At 35.3% G+C, this 15,064-nt stretch overlaps 2 protein-coding genes across 3 annotated transcripts in view; one reads left to right on the forward strand and one right to left on the reverse strand.

The window, feature by feature from the left end:
• Window positions 1–6,284, forward strand: part of ADAM10 (ADAM metallopeptidase domain 10) — a 51,666-nt gene extending 45,382 nt beyond the window's left edge. The window contains exons 12-16 of the mRNA XM_063346029.1: window positions 465–648; window positions 1,826–1,934; window positions 2,226–2,446; window positions 3,159–3,285; window positions 3,766–6,284. Of these exons, the coding sequence (XP_063202099.1) occupies window positions 465–648; window positions 1,826–1,934; window positions 2,226–2,446; window positions 3,159–3,285; window positions 3,766–3,860 (736 nt within the window). The 3' untranslated portion in view covers window positions 3,861–6,284. The remainder of the gene's footprint in view (window positions 1–464; window positions 649–1,825; window positions 1,935–2,225; window positions 2,447–3,158; window positions 3,286–3,765) is intronic.
• A 1,254-nt stretch (window positions 6,285–7,538) lies between these two features.
• The window catches only part of LIPC (lipase C, hepatic type), a 62,044-nt gene continuing 54,518 nt past the window's right edge, over window positions 7,539–15,064 (reverse strand). For both annotated transcript variants that reach the window (XM_063346944.1, XM_063346945.1), the window contains 3 exons: window positions 14,755–14,875; window positions 13,818–14,036; window positions 7,539–10,764 (listed from right to left, as the gene is read on the reverse strand). In XM_063346944.1, coding sequence (XP_063203014.1) covers window positions 10,659–10,764; window positions 13,818–14,036; window positions 14,755–14,875 — 446 coding nt within the window. In that variant the 3' untranslated portion in view covers window positions 7,539–10,658. The remainder of the gene's footprint in view (window positions 10,765–13,817; window positions 14,037–14,754; window positions 14,876–15,064) is intronic.

Here is a 15,064-nt window from a genome sequence, read left to right on the forward strand (position 1 = left end):
TATTCAAACAATGTAAATGGTATGGCTACAGAAAGGAGAAAAATATTGTTATGGTTGTTAATCTGTGACAGATAAATCTTGACTTATTTATTACGTTGAAACCAATGTTATCAAACTAATCGGTTGTTCTTGAATTAATTTTGCCAACTTGCTAATTGAATTTTTTATATATACAAACTTTGAAATGCTGTTATTTTTTATAATTTGAAACGTGCTTGTACTGTTTTTCTAAAATAATGCAAATAGTTTAATTAGTTACCACAATGACTAAGAAATCTGTATTCAACGCAGTAACCTCGTGTTACATTTAGGGACGGAAAAAATTCTTTTCAATCTTTTCAATTCACGTTTTACTTAGCACAAATCAGAAATATGTTGAGCATTTGAGTAGGTTTCAGGATGAATAGTTCTTCTGGAATCGTTCATGCTTTTTCTTTCTGCCCATGATTTCTGTGTGTTTCCAGCCCCAGCCAAGGCCCCTGCTGTACACCAGTGTGTACCTTCAAAATGAAGACTGATAAGTGTCGGAATGACTCTGACTGCGCGCGAGAAGGGATGTGCAATGGTGTCAGTGCGCTCTGCCCAGCCTCTGAGCCCAAGCCCAACTTCACGGATTGCAACAGGCACACGCAAGTTTGCATAAATGGGGTATGGTTTGGTACAGTCATACGCAACTGCAGTTTATTGCAAGGCACTGTATTATGAAGTGATACGGTTTCAGTACTTAATGGAGAAGAGTGTAAGATTAATCTCTTTTTCAATAAAAATGTTTGATGTAATGGTTTCAATCAAAATAATTGTGAAGGTACACCAAATATGAAGAAGCAGGTAACAAACATCAAGCTAGCTTTACTATTTGAGAAAGTTACATTTAAAGTTTTTTGTAAAAATCAGGAATATGAAAGTGTTTCGTAGTTCCATCTTTTCATTTTTCTTCAGTCTTGGTCAAGTTGCCTTAGAAAATCAGATATGCTAAAAATACATGTTAAATTTGATTTAATGAAAATATACCGTTGCTCTGCCCTTGTGCATGTAACATAGATGTGCAAGCATATAGAATTACTCTGAACTGCCATTAGTTTCCTGATTAAAGAGTCGATGGCAGTTGCCATGAAATATTAATGGGAAGTCTCTTATAAATTGACCTATGTTTACTTGTAAGCAGAAACAAACAAAAGTCATCCTCTTAAAGCTGTAACTTGTGTTGCTGTAAGTCTCTGTTTTCCGCAGTCGAGGGTTTTAATCAAATGATACTACTTGTAATAATTTTTCATCTAATTTAGAATCATCTTAAGATAGAGAAATTGTCTTTATATAGTTACTTGATTTTGAAACAAGATTATAAATACACCAATTTATTATTTATTTGAATGTGAAGGGTCCTCCGACAGTGGAATTAAATACAGAATCTTTCCTGCCATTAATTTTTATTATTTTCTGAGGTAAGATACTCTTGAAGACATGCTTTTTATCTATTTTCCTAACCACGGCTTGGAGTAGTCATGTTTCAGAGTGAATTGCAGGGATGTGAGTGATTCACAGGGTAGTCTGAGGCCCTAAAAGAAGATACAGCATTACAAAATAAAATAGGGTAGGGTAGATCACCTTTAAAATAATTATCAAATAATCCTAAACACTGCAATTAAATAACTGTAATCAATTTTGTGCTTTATGAACTTTAGAAGAAATTCAAGCTATTATTTTTGAGAAGTATCTTTAGACCTATGATTATGCTTTCAGCTATTAAAAATTAATATCTTTCCTAATATCAGTGTGCTTAAAAGTGAAATTGATTTTTGTGTTCTCGTACTTTTGTCTCCAATAGCAATGTGCTGGCTCTATCTGTGAGAAGCATGGCTTGGAGGAATGCACGTGTGCTAGTTCAGATGGCAAGGACGATAGAGAATTGTGTCATGTCTGCTGCATGAGAAAAAGTAAGATTTGTCTGAATTGTAAGCATAAATATAGCAGTAGGTATCTGAGGAATCTTCTCACCTTGTTTAAATTTTATTTTTTTGTTAACTTGAGAGTGTACTGTGATTTTGTTCATACTTAAACTGCATTGTATTTTGTAGGAAACAAACTATATATTTTTGGTTTTTACAGATTAATATAAACTTGAAAATTTTCAAAAGCATTTTTAACAATTGAACACCAAGGCATTCATGCACATATGTTTTAATACAATAATGATTTAATTAATCTAATTTGTATTCACTTTTCAGTGGACCCAAGTACCTGTGCAAGTACAGGCTCTAACCAGTGGGAGAAATACTTTGGTCGTGACAATATTACTTTGCAACCTGGATCTCCTTGTAACGATTTCAAAGGCTACTGTGATGTGTTTATGAGGTGTCGGCTAGTAGATGCTGATGGCCCTCTAGCTAGATTAAAGAAAGCAATTTTTAATCCAGAGCTATATGAAAATATTGCGGAATGGATTGTGGTAAGTATTTTCTTTATCTTACAGTCTAATATAAAATTTTCTTGTTGATCACTATTCACAGTTGGTAAGCGTTGCTGCATATACGCAGTACTTCAGCATTCTTCAAACTATAATCAGGCCTTGCTTTGGTATTTTTTCTATCAGCACCTTGAGTGAAGCAAATAAGTTAGATTGAAGGGAATAGAAACAAATAAACAAGTAAATATTTTGTGTTAATACCTGTTTTCACTCCACCATCTGTTTTGGTGTTAACGTTCACTTTTTTAATTTACTGGGTTTTCCAGTTTTAACTCTTCATATTTCAATGCTCTGATTTCTTTTAAGGAACTAAATATATTGATCTCTAGCATTTCTTATTTTTATTGCACTAGATGACGCTTCCCTAATAATAGACTGGGAGGAGAGCAACAGTGAAACACTGTTATAGAGCTGCATAGTCAATTTTGTGTAAGCTGTTGATTGTTTTAGGCTTATATAGCTCTGTTGTAGTGTATCTTTTGTGAAATACTCACTGATAATAGAATGGTTCTGAAGGGTTTGGGGTTTTTGTGTAAGAACTTTGGGGATATTTTTCTTTAAAATGTTATGGTCTTCTATGTGATGTTTTAGAACAGCTTTTTGATGACTTTTAAAAGGCAAAGGAAAGCCCTATTCACTGTCTCTTGTGCGTGTGTGCCAGCCCCTTCAAAATAATTTTTTTTAATGTTTTTAGGCTTATTGGTGGGCAGTGTTGCTCATGGGAATTGCCTTGATCATGTTGATGGCTGGTTTCATTAAGATATGTAGTGTTCATACTCCAAGCAGTAATCCAAAGTTGCCTCCTCATAAACCACTTCCAGGTGAGTACACCAGGTAACTAAATTTGAGGAAAGCGTTTTATCATCAACTATTTTGTCCTAAAGGGAAATTTCAGGTGTCCCAAGCTACAGTTCTTAGTCTGGCACTGTGAAGCTATGAATGGAATTCATGCCAGTGAAACAACTCATGAAAATGTAACTCTTGCCTTATTTTCCTATAGCGTAATATGCATATCAAAAGAAAGCTTTGAAGACTTTTTCTAAGTCGGAATTCCTTTTGTTTCCTATTCCATGCTACATATTGTAAGAATCAGCCTGTTTAAGGAACTACCGTTGAGATAATAAAATGTATTCTGTAAATACTCCATGCAGTTAATCATCTGTTTAAAACCTTCTGCGGGTCTAAATCTAAAGCCTTTCAGAAAAATAGTTACATTCAATTTGCATAGCCAGGGCAACTTTTCTGTAAATAATGTCTTTTTTAAAATTAATTTTAATAAAATGTCCCTTTCTTTGAAACAGGCACTTTAAAAAGGAGGAGACCACCACAAACCACTCAGCCACCACAGCGGCAAAGACCCCGAGAGAGTTATCAGATGGGACATATGAGACGTTGACTGCAGCTTTTTGCCTTGGTTCTTCCTAGTGCCTACAATGGGAAAACTCACTCCAAAGAAAACCTAATAAGTCATTGTCCCCGGTCTAACTCTCAAAAATTGAAGAGGAAAAAAAAAAAAGCATGATATGCCCTCAAAACAAGTGGAAATGGTTAATTTTTAATGGGCGAATCTTCCAGCTCAAAAAGAAGAAAATGTTTTTTTTTGCATTTTTTTAATTTAGCGGCACAAAGTTCTAGAGTATCACGATTCTTTCCCCCTTCTGTGCTCTTCATTGCTGCATTTTCTTCACTTGCAGGCAAATATGGCTGTAGTAAAACTACTTTTACTCAAGATTTGAAACAAATATATATTTTTCAACTGCCAGACAAGGCTAGGAAGCTAGACCACCTCAGCATTGGAGACGTTACTTGTCAATGTATATACATTGTTATATGCAGACATGTATTTCTAACGTACACCCGTACTTGTGTGCAATTGTAAACAAGAGAATTGCAATATGGATGTTTCTTTGTATTATAAAACTTTTCCGCTATTAATGAAGAAATTACTGTTTAATTGACATACTCAGGATAACAGAGGATGATGGTGTGTAATGGTCAAGGATCCTGTGATGCTTTACACAGCAATTTTGAATCAAATCAAACTTTTTTTATCATGATCAAAGTTGTTTCAAGCACTCATTTCATCTTTATCAAACAGCTGCTAAGACATAGCATACAAGATTGAATGGTCTTTCAGAGATACAGCAGGTGTTCTGCAAACTTTGCAAATGCCAGAATGTTTCAAAAATGTTTTCTATAAGTGTCTAACTTCTTGTAGCTCAGCATAAATATTTTTAATTTGTCTGATTATTCAGTTAAATAATGAATAGTTAGATGAAATATTTCCATGCTTTATTAGAAAATTCCGCCTGTTATTCAACTTGTTTTAAAAACCGCAACCGGTTTATTTGGGCTGTTCAGATGTTCTTACAGCACAATAATTCAGTTTGTGTTCTGAGGGATGTGGAAAGAAAGAAAAGTTGTAAGGTTTTTTTTTATTTTCTTTTTTAATTTATCAGATATTTGGATAACTTTTCAGCATGATACTGTTGATTGATAACCACTAAAGTAGAGTGATTTGCCCAGCTGCTGTGGCAGAGTTAAAATTGTAGTTAGGACTACCAATTTTCCAGCATTTTCTACCAGTAGTGAAGTTCAACAGCACAATGTCCCATTCCAAAGTTTTTATTACGAATGTAAATAATTGGCATTTTTGAAAGAGGAATCAAAAGATGTCTTAAGGTGCTTACTGCTATGCAGGAGATGAAAGGGGGCATTACAAAATGTTGAAGCTTGTGATATATTTATTGCTTGTTTTCCAAAAGCACCAAGCTAATTAGAGATGCAAAAGGCTATAATTTTCCTGGCTTTGCTTAGGAGAAAATTTACTAAGGGTTGGACAGGCTTCCTTTGTTTTTTTGTTTTTGTTTTGTTTTTTAAGAGTATAAGGTTTACACAATCATTCTCATAATGTGACGCAAGCCAGCAAGGCCAAAAATGTTACAGAATATAATGGGATCTCTTCCTTGTAAACTTGTACAGTATGTGGTTAACTTTTTCAAAATACAGCTTTTTGTACATGGTTTAGACAAATTTTGTACATGAAACCCCAAGTCCAATAGACTATATAAATAATTCTAAATGATCTTAACTAGGTAGACGTGTACGTAGTTGCTTTTAAGTCATTTTAAATACCTTTGTTTTAAGACTGTGCAAAGATTGGAAGTGGGTTTGCATTTCTAAAATGGTGACTTTTATTCAGCAAGAGTTCTTAGTAACTTCTGGAGTGTGGTAGACTTTGGAACATGTAAAATTTTTGCCTGTAATGTTATCCTGTGGTAGGATTTTGGCAGACAAATGCTGCCCTATTTTATTTTGAGTCTAAGTTAAATGTTTTCTGAAAACAGAAATGTGCACTGAACTCTCCACTGCAACTCAAGATGTGGTAAAACCGAAAGAAAGTTCAAGACAATGAAATGGAATACTACTGTCGATTTCATGTCCACTGTGTTTTATACAGTATCTTTTTTGTTCACTTTGGAAATTTTTACTAAAAATGCAAAAAATAAAGTATTGTGCAAAGATATGTAAGGTTTTTTGAAACTTGAAATGCATTAATAAATAGACTTGATGAAATAATCTTCTGAAGATCCATTTACTTTTTGAACTCTGAAAATGAAAAGGAATACACAGATTCTACTTCTACCTAATTTTGGGCTTTCGCCAGAAAGGGGCTCTCATGCCAAAAAGGAATTCTACTATCTTTACACTATCAAAGTGCACCTCCCAATTTTAACATCATACAGTTAAATGTAAGAGTAAATGGTTTTGTGTAACCTTCTTAAGGATAACGTCTTAAAACTACCTTTAAATTACTTGTATGATCACAGGAATAAAGCTTTCTCTGTTTTTATCTTCAAAATGGAAGCTAATTACTGGTGGGGTATTCAAGCCCGGCACCGTAGCTACTGAATGGTGCCTTCTGAGATAGATGTATTTTTGAAGAGGAATACTGGAATTACCATGCAATACTCTGAATGCACAACTGATGGATGACTTTTTGAAGGAGCAAGTTTGATTTTTGCAAGGTGTTTTAAAACTGCTAAGCTGGGTCTCTGTTCTGCTGTGTGTTGTGTAGTTGATATAAGTGATAATACTGCTTTTAAAAGCCAAGTGCTGCCAGCTAGTCTTTCACTCTTAGGGCTATTTGTTGAGAATGGCCTGCTTAGACATCTGTTTCCCTAACTGAGCAGCATACGCTTTGATGTCATCAAAGCATATTCAGAGTTCCTTCCTAGCAGTACTTCCCCCCCCGCCTCCCCCCATGACTGTTTTTTTTTTATAGAAGTGCTTCCCCTTGTAGCTAAATAGCACTGTCAGGGCAAAAGGCGTTAAAAGAAAATCGGTTGGAGCAGAGCCCTTCTGCAAATCAGCATCATAAGGGCCTAAAGATTTGGTGGTGCTTGCATTTAAATTTCTGCCTAGGAGAATGCAAACCAGAGGGGTAGAAGTAATGCCTAAGCATCTACAATACAAATTTTATGTATATTTTAAAATGTGTTTGGGGGAAACATGAGAACATAAATACCTGTAATTTTTCTAACTAATATTTGACCTAATAATCCCTAGTTGCAGCTATTCATTTATTCATCTTGTCTTTCTTTATGCTTTAGTCATTAAATGTGTATGTTCACCTCTGCAGAAGTGTATACATTTGGAATGGTGTGCATGCGAGAAGAGCATCAAACTCCTCTTCTGCTATGAAATGATTTATACCATACAGACTGTAACCCATCGATACAGTTTGCCTTTTAATTAATGTTCCAATATTTCTTTCAGGAGCAGGAGAAATACACAAAAAGGAAGAAGAAAGTTTTTTTGTTTTTTTTTTTTTTACTACTGAATATTGGCAGTTTGTTATTACAGAAGAGTGACTGAAAGGACAGCAGCCCCGATGTCGCTCTAAGCTGTGGCTGCTCTGGCAGGAGCAGACTCCTGAGGCTCTCCAGGGCTCGGGTCCGGTGTTCAGGGTGAGACAAGCAATTGCAGTGAGCAGAAAGGGAGGCACCGCTGTAGGCACTTGCAGTTGTAGGTATGACCTCAGTGTTCTGTTCAGGCATTGTAAGACTTTGACTGTGCTGCGACTTGGGCTTTATTTCATTTTTACATCAGAAATCAGTTAATGCGTATCAAAACATAAGGACAGAATTTATTTGGACATAGGGTTTGTGAAAAATGACATCAGAGTAAGTATCTTCGTATCTGCAAGAGTTCAAATACTGAATGTCCTTTTAATTTTCTTATTTGACTTTTTAAAAGTTTTTAGATTCTTATCTGAGGATATACTAGCTTGTTTCATTTGTACTGGAGAATGTTTTTTCCACAGAAATTTTAGAAGTCCTCAGACTGCAGTATCCCTGTTACTTGAATTTCAGTGCACTGTGGGCATCGCTGACCTTTTTTCTGTCTGCTTTTGCTGAACTAATGTTTTCAAGCTTGTTTCTCCTAAGGTTTAGGTCTCTTTATCAGCCTCCTTACCAAGTAAGTGATAGTAATGTGAAAGAAATGCCAATTTTAATGTCTAAAATGTTTCTAAGTGTGTTCGGGTGTGTGACTACAGGAAGATCATGACTTGAAAGGCTGTGTGAACATGTATGTTTTACATCATACTAATCTCATTAAAAGCTGTCTCGCCAACTCTCTAGTGCTTTTTTCTAGGTATAGCGAAATGCTAACGTGGTAGTTTCTGCACTGGAGAAGCACAGTCCGGTTCTTTCTAGCCTTTGTCTCTTGCTCTGTCATCCTTCACTACCTTCTGACCAAAGTCGTTTTTGAGGAGCAGGGGTAGGGTTTGGTTCAGGAAGATTTCAAAGTTCATAGCTTAGAAAGCCGGTGATTACCACTGCTGTAGATGCAATTCCAATGACAGCAGTTCTTCTATAAATAGACAGTATCTTATAAACAAAACAACCCAAAACATGAGAAGTAAAAGCGGCAGTTCTTTAGCTTTCTCCGGAAGCAAAAATTGAATTCCAGAGACAATCTAGGGAGAGGCATAATTTGAGTTAGCCACACACATACTTCTGTCTCTCTCTCTCTGTCCCATTTTTCATCCTGCTTTGGAAAACTAAAATGGCCACATTGTCATTTGTTCCTTGTCTGTCATTCTTCAGGACACAGTCCGTTTCAACTTCATGCCCTAAAAATGCTGTCACTGGGTGACAGCAATTGTGTCTTGCCAGTGGATTACAGCTACTACAAAAAAAACCCAACAAAACAAAAAAAAAACCACCAAGCACCAAAAAAACCCCAAAACAACCAACCATCATCTAAAAAATGTCTGGTGCTTACCTAAGTCTTTCCGGGATACATATTGCTGAAATTTCCCTAATCCTTGTCTACTCCTGATTTTGACTTTTGGCTGTTGTATTTAAGTGATCAATTTTTATATAAACACAGAACACATTACGGAGCTTTAATAAAATAATTATGTTAGGAAATTGAAGTTTGGAGGATAGCAGCCTGAAGCACAGAATTGATGACTTAAATTGTAATTTTTGACATGGAAGTTGGAAATACTTCTCATGTTTAAAAAAAACCAATTTGTTTCATTGAGCAAAACTTAAAGCACAAACCTTCATTTTCGGTGAAGATCTAAAGATTCTTTTATATGGAATTCGTATCTAAATGTATAAATGTTTCCCCCAATCAAGATGCTACTTCAAGTGGCCGTTTTAAATCCCAGACCAGCTTCTGAAATGTACACCTCATTCCATCCTCATTTGAAAAGTAAGTATGCTTCAGTTCCTGTCATATTTAGTCAGCCTTCCTGTTTCTGTATTGAATATTGCTGTTTGTTTAAAGGAACGGTAGTTATTGAAAACAGCTTTTAAAAGTTAGAAGTTAATATTCTGAATGGTCGGCAAAGATGCTTGCCTTCAACATGTGATCACTGTTCCTTGCCTGCGGGATCTGCTCAACTTGTTCATTTGTCATGCTTTTTAAATAAATCTCACTTTAATCCTGATGACATCTGTATCTTTTGATTCAAAATTCCCTGCAATATCTCGGTATGGAAGATATGCTTTGCTTCAGGTCTTAGGACTATCTTCCACATTTTTTACCATTTAGAGAACATTTAAAACAAATTACATTCATAATACAGAATAGTAGAAACATAATTTTTAATTAATCTTGTGCTTAGCATTGCAAAGTGACAAATGAGATACTCTGGCATACATACTGATTTCTATTTCAGTATGCACTAACCATAAAATAAAAAGAATCTGAGACAATAATGTTTCTTTATGTAGTTTATATTCTGTCATAGGAAACAGGGGAACTGTATATGTTTGAATTTTTAAAGTTTGTTTATATGCATTGAAGATGCTTGAGGGTTTTACCATTTTCATTTATTAATGCAGTTTCAAATTGTGCTAAAATCTGCTATACAGTGACTAAAAATCTAAAAATCTCAGGCCTTACCCAAACAGGTAAATATGATTTTAATGCAAAAGTTAACTGAATTCAGTTGTGATAGAATTGCCTGTAATATACTAAGCATCATTAAAATAACTAAATTACTGGTAATTTAAATCAGTACTTTAATTAAAACAGCAAAGCATTTTAATTAAACAGCAAAGCATTTTCCAATAGGACAAAGTTTAGTATAGCATTTTTAGGTGATATAGTTATTTGGCTTGTCATGGTTATGACAGATAGCTCAAGCATTCTGTATGTTGAGATGTGTTTTAGTTTTTTAATGTTATAAAGTTAAAATTCAAACTCTTTGTTAATGATGTTATCTATTTGGGAATATTTTCTTCTATGAATTATCTAACTCCCCCTTCATTAGGAAATAATTTAGGAAGGTTTTAACTGATAGTAGTCACTATTCATGTTTTGAAGTATTTAATGGGAAATGAGGCTCCTTTTCTCCCTTAAATCAAGAAAATGAATTTTTTCAAAGGCTTGTTGCAGTGATTCTTTCAAATAGTAATCTTTTTATTTCTAGTGAGTGTTTTTTTTTTTTAAACTTTAAACAACTTTAAAATGACAGTTGCTGTTCATGGGCATGTTTCAGTTTACTGTTGAATCACAAAATCTAGATTTTATTTTTTTTAATGTATTTTCTTCACCACCTCTGAAACCATCAGGGTATTTAAATTTAATGTAGCTGTATTTTTAAAACATTTTACTAGATGTATAGTATTTTGAATATATTTGTGTGAGTAGTTGTTTCTTGCATTCTTGCTCACTTTCTGTTTTGTCTCCGAAAGCGATCTTCACATCTCACAAATGTTTTCTCTTGGGCTGGATGAAGGTGAACGTTGTCAATGCTTTGAGAACAAAATGTCATTCTAGAAAGAAAACACAGCATGTAAGCATAATGTTCCTTTTAAGGCTTATATCTGTATAAAAACGTGCTCTTTAGATACACTGAATGTGACTTTTCTTTATCCTGTCTTTTAGAGGAAGGTGTCTGATTGTTTTCATAGGCTTGTGAGGAGAGAGATGTATCTGGCTGCCAGACAGTGGGTGCAGAGTAAAAGGAGTCAGCAACTGCCGTGTACTGAGTGCTTTATGCCTCCATCTCTTTCTGGTACCACACACAGCACGCTGTTTTCCATAGCCTACCCTCGCAGTGATTTGCTCTGTGTACTCTCAGCGGCCGTTGTCATCCATTCAACTCCAACTCTTACTACCAGGATTGCACTATTTGGCCTTCAAGTGCTTTGTTGGATGACTAATATTTTAGTTGTGAGGTTGCTAAAAAAAAGTTATGTTGGATGCTAACAATATCAGCAACTGCATATGCTACAGAAACGTCTTCCATATTTGAACTCACCTATGTTGGAATCTGCTATTTTATTGCTCATAATAGTCTGTTTATTAACTACTTTAAGTTTATGCTGCTATGTCGTGTCTAAGTGTTTATCATTACATAATCCAACAAAGGAAAATTTATGTATATAAATATCATGAGCATTGTGAGGTAAAGGTAGATAGAAATAAAATATTGTTAACAGTTTGTTCAAATTCCTGAGAAAGCACAAGACAACTCAAAACACATCTTGTGTTTACTACCTTTTTTAATGTTGAATTTCCAAAATTGCTAATTCTTTGATCCATGATCTGAAATCTACATGTTGTTTTCCTTGAAGAAAATACTTTTCATTGAGTCTCCTTTGTTCCTCCTTTAGAATCACTTAATAATCTTTCATTCCCTCCTCAAGCATTAATGTAGTATTTCAGCAGTAATATGTCATTTCCATTCCCATGATGAGCCCATATTGCACAGAACAGCACCCAGCACGTAATCAGTATCCATTAAAATCTTGACACAAACTCCTGCTTCCACTTGCAGCAAAAAAACTCCTAAGGAGTGTTAGGTACCTGAAGATACCAGCATCATTTTTGTTAGTGTAATAACTACCCACCTCAGTTACCCATTACCCAGGATTTCTTAAGTAGTACTTAAGAAAGCACAGCCAAAAGTAATTGGCTTGTGCCAGCTTATTGAGAGCTGTATTGGACAGGAGCTTTCTGGTTAGAAAAATGAGTATACCTGACATACTTCTTTCACAGCCTTCATACCTTTTTTTCAAGGTGCAAAAATAATATTTAAACAGAGCTCTCTAATTTGCAGCATATACTATGCTTTAATTTGCTTTGGCAGCTACGTCAGTACCGATTTGGGATCATCGCTTTGAAAACAGCAGCAGATGTTATAGAAATTATTATTTTTTTTTTTAATGGCAGAAGCATGTGCCAAGTGCTGGGTTAGGAGAGGAAAATACCTACAAAATACATTTTCAGGGGGACAAACCCCAAGAAAGCATACTCCCTTCTCTGCCCCCCAGCATGCACAGATTGTTTTATGAAAACATCTCTTTAAATTATCTAGTTTTTCTCTTGTGTCAGTATCAAGGAGATGCAGCTCTGCCAATAAGTATTGTTCCACAAAAAGTCTGCAGTAGTTACAACTGGTGCTGGTAAGAAGGAAAAATCACCCTCTAAGACTGAGACACAGTTACAAGGTAAGACGTGCTTTTCTCATTAACCTTAATTAAACTACTCAGTTAAAATTTCCTCAAAGGATTAAAGCACTGGGAATCATGACAAGTTTTGTTATTCTATCTTCTGGCTGAAATTTCTCTGTGTGAATAAGCAGTTTCAAAAGTGCTATTAGTATTGCTGTATGTAGCAAACAAGGCCACTCAGACTTGATGATCCTCTTTCAAAGCAATAGCAGCAGGGGAAAAAGAAAAAACGTACACCATCCACCTCCCTGGAAAAAAAAAAAAACGAAAACCCAAACAAACAAACAAACCCCACCAAAAGCCCAAACACAGACTTCAGTTTGCATTCATATTTTTTTCCTCTAGAAAACTGCTCTCCAGTGCTACTTCAAAGTTCAGCTGACAAAATTCGCATTGCTAAATTCATAATATGGAAAAAAGCACAACCAGAGTGCAAAAATTACTCTTAAATACCAGTGAAAGTGTGGTATGTGGAAGTAGAGATAGTCTTTTTGATTTTCTGGACTGCTCACATTCTATTTGCCCATTACAGAAATTTCAAAATGTCTGTAGTTGAAACTTTGCTTCCACAATTTATCACTCCGGGAACCTCTTGTACAGCCTGCACAGTGTAGTAATTTGTTATCAACTATCAGACACTGGACTGGCCTTTAAATGAATGAGGAAAAAAAAAAAAGGGAATTTTATGATAAAACCCTTAACTTCAATGAATGATCAGATGACTGTGTAGTTCTACATGTGATCCTTCCAATGAGTACTTTCAAGAATGGTAATGCTGAGTTTCTCAACAAAGTAGCTATTGAAAGTCAAATCATTAAGCTTTGCCATATTTTTTGTAAGTAGGAATTTGAATTTTTCAGGGCCTTAATGTTGGAGTCAATATTTATCTTACATAGTATTTTGTTTCTTTGAAATTTTATATGGTCCTTGTGGGGTGAGATAATCGCATTCTAAAAATAAGTCAGGAATTGTCATCAGTTATTGTCACGAATTGTTTAGAAAAAATGCATCACAGAACTTGGTAAAATTCTTCCTTGGATCTGTGTGCTAACTCCTCTATCCTCTATTCGCAAGTATCAACAAAATTGTCACTCGAGGTTATTGTGCCTTAAACTCAATTAGTGGCAGTGGTGAGACAGAATATTTCCCACTATTCATTTCTGACCTGAGAACAAAGAAATTCTTTAAGTCACTTAAAAATCATGCCATCTGATCTGAGCGGGAGGGGGGAAAGCCAGAAGTTGTACATGGATAAATTCACCATTGGTGTGAGTGCTGGGTCTCAGATGCTTATATTTGAACTAGGATAACCTGTGTGCCAAACATCTGTGGTGTTATTACAGAAAAAATGGTGTTTTCATTATACTTACTTTTGTTGTGTTTCCCCTGCTTTCACTCTTATTGTCTTCACTATAAGTCCTGGTCGACGGGTGCCTTTTGTCCATGGTATTATGGTTTGAACTGTGTCCCAGATATTTTCCCAAACTGCAGTTCCTTCCCATTTGAATTTGATCATTATTAGCTCACCGATATCAGTGTCCAGGGTGAGAAGAAAAGAGTAGGTTTTATTCCCGCTAATACCTTCAACTCTGCAGAAAACAAAACCAGAATAATGCTGTCTTAATTATTATGGGTTAAAGTGAAAAAAAATGAGTTTCTCTTCTCTTTAAAATCACAGGAAGAACTATGCTTCCTTCTCCAGGAGGGGAACATTATTGTCTCTAGGATAGTCTTCCCCCAGGACCATAAAGTGGTGAAATACGACAACATGCTTGAAAAGAAGCAGAAGTGGAACAATCCTGAACAGCTGGTGAAGCAGTAGTCGTTTCTGACACCAAAAGAAAAGGTGTTCCATAATAGCATCTATGTTATGTCTTTAGTCTGCTAAAGCAAATGCCGACCCACACTGTTGTCTTTGCTTTTGTTGATACAGATAGTGTCCATCATGAGAAACATACAAAATTCCTTACCTTGATTACAGCTGCTTATTTGTTTGTGTTTTAATTGATTAGACCTCCTTGTGTTAGCCATGGGATGGACCAAACATACGTGGACAGGATACTTAATGTTCAGGGAACTTGCAAGAGCACTAAGTTTGTTTTATAGAGCTTTTTAATCCAAAAACTGTATGAACATTGGAAACGTTTGTGATTTTTAGGGAGTATGAGTGAAGAGAGGGCAACTTCCAGTTCATCTTCGCTTAGCTGTACTAAACCATTTCACTCATTGCATGATTACATACATGATATGGTATAAATTGGCACCTTGTTTCTCACTTGTACAATGGCATATAATATCAATACTCACAGTGGGATTGGCAGGTTTTTAGCATCCTCCTTAGTGCCTGTCAGAGAGATGGTAAAAGTTGGGTCTATCTGCTTGTCTTGGATTTCATTGATGAAGTGGATCTTGAACTGATAATGATAGACTGTAGAAAGGAAGAATTTGCAAAATGATGAAATTAATGGTCAAAGCAGCAATAGATTTCTCAGGCAAAAGAATTTTGCCTTTATTTTTTTAAAACAAATTTTTTGCTATTAAAACATAATCATTTTTTCTGATTGTTGCTATGCTGTGTAATCCCTTAGGGTTTGGGGCCCCGTTGCTCTATTTAAAA

This window comes from Chroicocephalus ridibundus, chromosome 9, assembly GCF_963924245.1.
Source record: "Chroicocephalus ridibundus chromosome 9, bChrRid1.1, whole genome shotgun sequence".
Lineage (NCBI taxonomy): Eukaryota > Metazoa > Chordata > Aves > Charadriiformes > Laridae > Chroicocephalus > Chroicocephalus ridibundus.